Raw genomic sequence first — 10172 nt, 5'->3', positions numbered from 1 at the left:
TTCGACTGGTCGCGTCGAAGAAACCAACCCTGAGGATGCTGAAATGACTTCTTCAACTAATCGCGCTAAGAAACTCAGAACTAAAGATCCGGTACCCCCTCCTGCTCTCGTCAAAATAACCAAAATTGAGGATGCCAAAGTGCCGCGATCCCCTACTACCCGTCTACGTGCACGAGCGTAAGATTGATCAGTAATCAGCGTGTCTACTCATTTTTTTCTAATTGAGATGAGGATTATAAACCGGCGTTGACTTTTGTCTAAGTTGGCATCGCAGTCACCGTGTATTCATCTACCTATCTATTTGCTTTGAAGTCATCTCGATGACTGTGGTCTTTAATGTCACATAATATAATTGAAAGTGTGCGCTATGTAAATGAAACAAAAATGTGCTTCCTTTAATATAGTGGAGCAGTCCTAAAATGTGGAACGAGGAACAAAGATGTCACCAAATGTATGTAATTTATTGCTGATTGTGCTGAACATACAATCTTGAAATTAGGACTTGGTTTTTAGAGAGTAAATTTGTTCTAAATGGGAAATAATCCCCTATCTACAACAGCTTACCTTCTCTGTCTATCTTGGTCTCAATTTTTTCTCTGCTTATCAAGCTTCAATGAATAGGTATGTGCTCTCCCAAACTCTGATGCTCTCTGGATAGTCTCTGTTACGGTTTCGCATCTCTTGTAACGTAATTCTTATCATGTACATACTCTTAATCCTCGGCCAAACATCGTGATCTTGTCACACCCCGACATATCCGTTATTTGCGTGCATATTCGTCGACATTTTCTAACTGTAATACAGCATGTCTTTGCAATTTTTCTATTACATACTCCGCAAATGGTCTTTCTGCGGGGTAACATTATTGTCTGATCTATTGCTCAAGCTCCAAGAGATTTTGGCAACGCTCCCGTTGACTATACTTGTTCTTGGTACATGCGATAATAAGTCCTCTTAAATTCGAAACCATCATTGCCAAGCATCTCCACTCCATCCTTTCACTGGCATTAGGATCAATAATCTCTGTTCTAAGAATGAAAGTTTAAATACTGTTGACCAGTCCGACACTCTCTTGCCTTTTTGCAGAATACTTTGGCATCAAGAATCCCTCTACTAAAGTCTCTACCCTTCCTCCTAATCGCGGTCAGCGGACTGCTGCTGCATCATTGCTTGAGCAATAAATTAGTTTGTGTGGGCCTCTATCTACCAAAGCTTGTAGCATTTGTTGTTGTTGTTGCTCCATTGCATGAATATAAAGGGTACTGTTTACGCGAGTCTTTCAAACAAGACACACGTCTGTGCGACGAGGAAGCGATTTCCGACGTAGAGGGTAGAAGAACAACTTAAGACTTTGAAGGTAAATTTGCAGCTGATTTAAATTGAGCTAGTGGTTTTAAACAACATGAAAAAACACTTAAAGGGCTCCAAGAGGCTTACTTATATACCTTTAAGTTTTAATCTATAGAATCAAGAGTGTACTGAGGGTGAACATCACTATACAAGATCATTAGTGTACGGAGCTTGGACTTCGAACAGCTGGAGCTACAGATTTCGCTAAAAATTCCCAGTGCAAGTGACTGGCTCACGCCACCCACTTCGAGAGACAGAGACATACCCATCTCGTCACCAGTACAGATCCTTAAGTAGGATTTGGCATTCTCTATCCAACAAAATCAAGATGTCATGCATGCATTTTGGAACACCCACACTATAATCGTCTTTTATAGACCCCCACAGTGCAACCTTCCTGTGATGGCTGAGACATCGCCCTCATCTTACAGTCAAAAAAATGTTTCAATACTTTTGCGAACGTTTTGATGCAGTTTATGGTCCCATCAACAATTGAAACGATCAAGTGAAAAGCCAACATTCAAGAGCGTTCATTGCTGTTAGGCAAAGAACGACTTTTAAACACTTTGACGTTATCTTCATTCCCACTCAAGATGGAGGTTGAACGTGGAACGTTTGGTTCGTTGGAATCCCATGAAAAATCGTTATAATCCGGTCCATCTCATCGCAGCTAAGCTGGACAATTGGCGGACATTTGTTCATGAGAACAAGATGTCTGCTTCGGCGAGTCGGTGCTGGCAGGAATCTTAGGCACGACCGAACGCAACTATGCTCTGGTCGTCGTGGCGTTGCCTCTCACAACACTACAAGCGATTATCGTAGCTGCAGATCACGTCTAAAAATCAAACTTTAAGGCCTGACGAGGTTCCCATGTGTCCGAGTCCGATTGATAGCCTCGCCAATAAACCCTCTAGAGGCGCTGAGAGTTTACCTGCCTTATTCGACGGTGACGAATTGATCGATCCTCGAGATCAGCAATTGTCTCCACCAACCAACGACACTATCCACGAGAGTTTTACAGCGGGGGTTGGGGTAAAATTGAATACGAATTGGCGACTCTGAAAGCGGAAGAGCGCTCGTCGCGGGTGAATAGAGGCATCGCAGCAGCGTTAGTCGACGTTTGAGGTCGCAGCGAGAGCATGTCGGACCTCATTGTAGAGCAGAACCCCAGACCCTACAATCTGACTGATAAAACCGCCCCGTGCTCGAATATAAAGCACCTTTTTAAGTTTTGATTTCAATATGTTCATGTTGAATTTGTTCGTATCCGGAAGGACAAGAAGCCTGGTGTGTTGGCTCATGAACATCTGTGAAGAGGCAGGCTCTGCTCTCGAGGTAAAACCAGGCTTGCATTTAAGCGTTGAAATCAGTAAAGAGTAATCCTTTGATATCCTTCAATGTTTGTACGCCGAGAAGAATTTCCAGGATGAACAGTTGGTTGCTCTTCGTGAGCAAATTGAGAATTCATGATCAGCCATATCATCTACCAAAAGTATAGCAGGATCGGCAAATTCACTCGGAGATACAACCTTAGCCTACCCACATCAAATGTGGGATGTAGGCGTATGCATGTAGAGATGACAATGTTTACGCATCACCATTGCAATTCACCACCGTAAACGGTCCAATAACGCTTTGGCTTTCTGCTTCCCAAATTGAACGCTGCATGTTCAGCAAGATTTGCCGTACTAAGTAGTACAAAATCATTAACCATATATCTCTTGTTCTTCCATTCACTCATAGCTACTTGTTTTTTTGCAATTCTTGAGCTTTCGATATTGCTTCTCGAACAAACCGCACAACAGCTTATCTCTTCGCAATAAAGTCATCGAAGTGCTGTTCCTCATGTCATCTAGAGTCAAAATGCGCTTTTGGTTCTCTGGCGGCGATTAGCTCTGACTGTGGTTCAGCAGCCCTAAATTCTAAAACACTGAAGGTAGAGAGACCCCACCCTTTTTTAAAACAGGTACTTTAAGACGGATACCCATTTTGACATAAAATGGTGAATGATCTGTCAAGACATCCGTGGAGTTGTTTAATGCAAACTCTGCAAGAGGGAGAAATTTATTCTTCTCTATCAAACGACGTAGCGTGATTACGCAGTACAACCCCATGACTCCATTCACTTGTTTTATTCGACACCGTTTCAGAGTGTGACGCTGCTGACATGGACAACTTGGTGCCTACCAGTCCGAACAGTGCACGCCAAAACTTTAACGTGTAACGAGTGTCACGGTTAGACACAATCTCAGCAGGAAGCCCATGCAGAAGGCGTAAGGTTAACTATCCTGCTGAAGTGGTCCACTAACCAACGCATGCAACTGCGTCCATGTGTGCGCGCGGAAATTCGACTACGAAACCATACTCGCAGGCTTTCAGCTGTCAGTTGGCATTGTCAGCGCCATAAGTTGGGCCCGGGTGAAACACATAGTTTCACTCTCGAGGAAATATCTTAAGTGCTCATAAACTTGCGCACTCATTTATACATATGTGGCCATTAGTAATCCCGGAAAAGACTTTCATACGTCCGAGATAGCCACCCAATGGGCTGTCATGTTTCTCATACAAAAGATGATGACGCAAATTTTAATCATTAGCAACAACATTCCCGCGCTATATTTTCGTGTTCAACCGAATCGTACAACAATCCATTGGGAACTGTAACCGGGTTTTTACGTACCCTGGTATGAAGGGGTGGGTCACGCAAGATGGTGTGACCTTACAAGATTGTGGGCTACACAGACGGTGTAATCACACAATAGTGTGACTAAACTTTAACATAAAGTCAATACGCGGCTGGATTGCCAGTAGTTATGCATTCTAATTAGGTTTCACTATTCAATCAGGATAACCTATAAATTCAGATATAGGCGACTTTGTCGCAAATAAAGCCAAGAAATACAGTCTAAATTTGAACGAAAGAGGTTATTTCCCTTGAATTAAGGTTGTGCTTATTCTTGAAGTAAGCGGATTGCGATCCGCTACACTCATATTGGTCTTTAGTATCACCGACCTTAGCTAAGCTTCCTGTAAGCGAAACAGCAACGGCAGCCCCGCTTCAAAAACGGTGAACACGCGATCACGTGCGAGATGGAAGACCTTGCCGTACTTTGTCGAAAAAAATAATTGAGATACCCCAGCAAGTCCTGATATGATTCATTAGACTTGTAACTTCGACAATTTTCCTCGCGCACTGTAGTTGTTGCTTGCACTCTGACCTCGTCTGAGCATCTTCGCATTGTCGACATGACTCGTGCATGTTTTCACCCGGACGTCTTGACAACGCATCGGCTAAGAAGTTTGTCCTGCCTGGCTTTGTATTGTACAATAAAGTTGTATTCCGCAAAGAAGAGGAATTTTGATTTGTTTTCTGCGTAAATGAGGAGTCTTCACTGTCGTACGCAACGAGGCATGATCCGTATAGCCCACAAAGCGCTCCTCTTTGTGAAAACACATACAAAACTTAAACAAAGCATACTTTATTGCTCAAAGATCTTTGTCACGAACGGGACAGTTTCGTTTTGCGGGCCAGTTGTGCCGCGAAATACTCGCTCTCGACCTTCGTTATCCTTTTACACTAATGTACAACCGATCACATAATCTCTTCCATCGCACACCACACAAAAAGGCTTATCGCGGTTTGCAGTCGCTTGACAGGTGTTCCTCGCGGGATCTTCTTTACTTCAGCAGATACCGCTTCGTGATCTCTTGACCATTCCCATTCAACGTTTGTCTCTCTGAAATTCGTTGGGGGTTGCGCAACGCTGAAAAATTGCGCGTGTATATGTGCAAATAGTTGACCAAGTCGAACCATTGTCTCAGCTGTTTCACATTGTTTGACACAGGCCAATCACTAATAGCTTTGACTTTCATCGGACCTATACAAATGCCATGTTTGCCCACGAAGCAGCCGAGAACGGAGATTTCAGGTGCAAAGAAAGAGCACCTTTAGGTTGGCGGTATTCTCTCGCATAACTTGGAAGACTTGACGAAGATAATCACGATGAACATTGACGTCAGACTACTCACTCCTTCTTTTAATATGAGAAAAAACATTGCCAAACTAACTTGGTGCAAACTCTCTCAATGGATAAAGAAGAATCGTGACCATTCTGTTGAAAGGTGCGGGAGCGCTCTTTAAACCTTATAGCGTCACAAACCATTCCCACAGCATACCACTGGGAGTGCTGACTACAGTTAATGGTGTATCATTTTTTGCGCATTCGTATTTGATAGAAAACATCTTTCAGATTGATTGCAATGAAAAAGGTACTGTCAATCATCCCATCAATGATCACATCCATTCGCGTGACCGGAATTTGGGCAGGTATGGTCACATTGTTCAATTTGTTGGTAGCGTGAAAAAAGCGCAATTCACCTGTGGTTTTCTTTACGATAAAGGTTGGACTACAAAGGAGATACTTGCTTTCACGCACATGACCAGCTTACTCCGTCACGCAAAGAGCTCGTCAAATGCAATAATTTGTCAACGGCCACTGCCATGTGATACAATACTACGTACCAGGAAGTATGTCAATCTCATGACCAAGGCCTCTCTCAAACGGCAGGATGTCTGACACCTTTTCTGGTAAAAATCAGCATATTCCTTACTGGTCCATACACAGGGTTTGTATCTAAAGCTTTCCACGACTGTTCATCAAACCCCTCCTTCCGTGTCATCTCATACGATACTTCCGAAGCATTGATGACAGCGTCGACTGCTTCGTCGACGATCGCATATATTTACAAAATTTTGCTATTTGCCAGGCTACGCTTCAGCGTCTTCTCATCACTGGAAGCAAAACATTACTTTGACCGAACTTGGAGATTTTAATTTACAAATGACATATAACATCGACGTCACCTTCGTTATAAGCTACAACATTTACAAAATCGCTTGAAGTGTCTTGTTTTTGAGCACTTCCTTCATCAATAAAATTTTACCTTATCCAGGGGCACGCAAAATACTTGACAGAAACCCTTCTTGGCGGTCTTCTTATTTTTTTCTCGTGATGGGTCATTGCCTCTGACCCCACTATTCTTCATACTATCATCGACTATTACTTCCATGTCGATAGCAAAGATGATAGTCTTTTTTGGCGCCTGACTGCACCATCTCCAGTTGGTGACTTTACTTTCGTCTCCTTGGGCTTGTCTTGAGAATAAGGGGCTTCGCACACCACAATACCACTTGGGACATCTGTGACTTTTTCAACAGCTACCTACACCCATACTATTTTGTCCGTCGTCATGCAGCTCAAATTAGCGCTGTACATCTTGTTGCAGATGATCTTGCTGCATCCAAATCGACAAACCACCGTTAGAGAGGCCCGCTCACTCCACCACGGTATAAAAACACGTCCAGCCCCAGAGGCATCGCTTTATATGTTGAAACAGGGTTGCGACCTGCTCACGAGATTTCATCATCTTGTCATGCATAAATGTGATGACTGCATTCTTTTCATCATCCGGATGAGAGGTTTGCATTAACTGAACAGTAGTTTCTCTTATGACTTCTCGCATTCACATGAGTGCCATCCACTCATGTGAACAGAAATGAAAAAAAATTCATCAAACCTCAGTCTGCGGTACTGGTGGACCGAGTGACACCCCTATTACCTCTCGCTCGGACAAGGAGAAGAGAGTAGTTTGGACTGAATTGCGCGAAGTGCTCTACAGCCGCGTCGTCAAGCCAAAATTGAGTGTCGTTGGAAAGACCGCTCGAAGTGCTACAAGATGTAAGATATATAAACATTCCCTCAAGCGCAACACACACGCTTGTGCGATGAGGAAGCGACTCCCAGAGTAGAGGGAGAAGGACAGCCCCGACTTGGAGGGGAGAAGACCGACTTAACACCTTAAAGGTAAATTTGCAACCGAATTAAATTGAGTTATGGCTCCTAGCTACATGCAGAACACTCCAAGAGCGCCTTTGGGGCTCCTAGGGGCTCTACTTATAAAACCTTGGGTTCCTGATTTTTGAAATTAAGCTGAACTGAGGTTGAACCTCAATTTGAACATATACAAGATATTGGGTGTACGGAGCTTGATCTTCGAAACGTGAATGGTTTACGTCTCCCATTTCGAAAGCAGAGACACGTCGGCCTCGTCAATAGTACAAAATCCAAGAAGGAACCAGCATTTTGCAGCACACATACTGCTTATGACTTCATATAAGATGTCACGTACGCAATAGGAACGTCATACTGTAACTTCCTTTTCTATATATTCCCACATTACATACAAAAGAAGCATAGATTTACCTTCATGTCGTAGCCCATTACAATGCGCCAATACCGCAAATGCTTGTTCCACCTTGTACGTTCCAAATCATCTCCAAATTAACTAAAAAGCCCTGGTTCTCCGCGACTGAATACCAACGGCCCTCACAATCTCCTCATGCGAAACCTTAACTGTCAACAAGCTCAGGTTTTTGTAGGCGCAACGTTTCATATCAGAATGAGGGAGTCAACAGCCGGAAATCAATATAGCAGGAGCTTCGGCTTGAACTGAGAAGTGCTGTTAAATGTAGTTTCCTTTTACTTGCTTGCGCTGTTATGTTAGGTAAAGACTTGTGAGATATCTGGCAAAATGGGAGGTGTATTAATATTCATGAAGGCAACTGCACGACAATTCTGTCCTGATACTGCACAAGTACGGCCTTAAGTTCTTTCCTTGTATTCCTTATGATCCAATCATATGTAAGAGCATCTTCTCACAAATGTTCAAGAGTATATTCAGATGCTAATATATATCATCATTCGCTCAACATGAAGTACCAATAGGATATAAAATTTGATTTACATCAAATGACGGTACGTTGGCGTCCAGCACACAATAGACTACGTTTTGCCACTGCTTAAGTTCATGGATCAATGGCAATGAATATTCAACCAGAAAGCGAATGGGATGCACTTGTTTGTGTGCAATTTCTTAGAATCTCAAACGGTGTAGCGTGCAATATACGCTTTCATTGCTTTTATGGTCTTTCAACGTTTAGTGTTGACTCAAACGAGGCCTGTGTAAGCATTGAAGACTGTTGACAAGAAGGCTTTTATTAGCTTCGTACTCATTTTACTTACAAAATGCATTATACTTATCAAAAATCTCATGCACGTCTTGAAGCATTGGAATGGAAGAATCGACTTCATTTGCCTTATCCTAGCTTCTAAATGAATCTTAGCGCGATGAACGGGTAGTGAGACGCCGCATTCAGTTGTTTTGAATATTGTAACCACTCGCCTAAGTCGACCGCTTAACGTCCAGGTGTTGATGCTGCTCTAGATAATCGTGTTGCGAGTCTATCTACGTTACGAAGTCGTGCTCTCCCTATAGTGGTCTTTAGCTTTGGTCGTACAACTCAGCGTCACACTTAACAAGGATGAACAAGTTCAGCAACTAACATGTCTTGAGACGACTATCTCTGCAATAAAGTACATACAATATGAAGGACACGACGCGTATGAGGTTCGCGGTGTAAACTTTCAACGACAGTGTTTAGAGCTTGTCGACTTCGTACTTGAAGAAATTTTTGGCGCAATCGTTAGTCAATCACTGAAAAACGCGACACAGCTCTTACTCCGGATAGATGAGGCTCGTATTGTGCTACATCTCAATGTAGATAAACCATCATTGATTTTATGTTTGAGTTTACAAGATGCATCCCATGCAAGAATTACTACAGGCAAGCACTATCCTACAACTACCGTGCATCACGATGGATCTCCAGGGCTCGAATGAAACGTAATTTACATGGCCAAAAAATTACCCCGTGCCATAACTCGGTCCTAAGACAGCGTTTCGTTTCGCGTTAATTGCAAAGATCTTTTTCTTGAACAGGTTCGGATATATTGCACGACTCAAAAGCCAAAGATTTTTAACCAAGAGATGACTTGTAGATCTCATACCACAACCTGCGAATCTGTATATTAGGATTAAAGAGCTTGTGTCATCTGTCATCTCGTTAGAGAAATCAACAAATGATATTCTTCCGCAATTTATCGTCCATTCAGTGTTGCCATCATTAGAAGTGCAGATTTCACGCACAAGTTATGTAGGAATAGTGGCGCTTATACTGAAGAATCTCGGTGCGGACAAGTTGCGAAACACGCTGTCAGCATCTTGCGAGAGCGAACGTACGTTGAGAAAAATTGCATTACATTGTCCGTAGTGCCGTATACATATCTTCAATCAGACTCAGATCAAGTGACTCTCAAAATGTAGAAATATTGGGATCTTGCTGTTTCAAGATGAAATTCGTCCATGCCTTCCGCATCTTGTAAAGACGGACATACTTTCCCTTCACACGCGTTCGCGGACTTCATTGCAACCAATTTACCGACAGTGCTTGATGACGAGGTAAGATTTCCTGTTATCCGATCGCCTTTAGTGCACGACACCTGATGGGAAACTACAGTGACGATGGACACTGTAACTTTTTAATGGCTTCTTCTGAGTCACTTGAAATGCAACATACTTGGAATTGTGCGGCCTCAACTGGAAACTTGAAACTTGACTCAACTCTACTAAAAGCCAAGGGTACAGTTTGCTTGGAACCACTGCTTAGTACTTTTCTGCTCTACCGTCAAGTTTAGATCAGCTTGAGACCGATGACGAGAATATTTCAAATGAATCTTTGCCTTCTTCAGCTCAGAGTATTCAGTCGTCTTCGTTAACACGAAAGGAAAATATTTTTGATAGGAGCAAGAACACCGAATTGACAATGATAATTCGTTTGATGGCGATACAAGTTAGCGTAGCTCTACCACGTAATGTGTACGACCCCAAGAGTCCAAGCGTAGTGTGTTCGGGTGATTTACATT

General features: G+C 42.8%; 1 protein-coding gene across 1 annotated transcript; it reads left to right on the top strand.

Annotated features, from left to right (window-relative positions):
• Nucleotides 1-9007: 9007 nt before the first annotated feature.
• Nucleotides 9008-9944, top strand: PHALS_04435 (uncharacterized protein; the record flags this gene model as incomplete). The annotated part of the gene is made up of 4 exons (XM_024718548.1): nucleotides 9008-9093; nucleotides 9283-9485; nucleotides 9600-9708; nucleotides 9767-9944. 4 exons carry the CDS (start codon nucleotides 9008-9010, stop codon nucleotides 9942-9944), a joined length of 576 nt encoding a protein of 191 aa, XP_024583936.1.
• Between the last annotated feature and the right edge of the window lie 228 nt (nucleotides 9945-10172).

Source organism: Plasmopara halstedii, assembly GCF_900000015.1.
Source record: "Plasmopara halstedii genome assembly, contig: Scaffold_2604, whole genome shotgun sequence".
In the NCBI taxonomy this organism is placed as follows: domain Eukaryota; phylum Oomycota; class Peronosporomycetes; order Peronosporales; family Peronosporaceae; genus Plasmopara; species Plasmopara halstedii.
The sequence above is the reverse complement of the archived record's forward strand: the minus strand, read 5'-3'. Positions and strand labels throughout refer to the sequence as shown.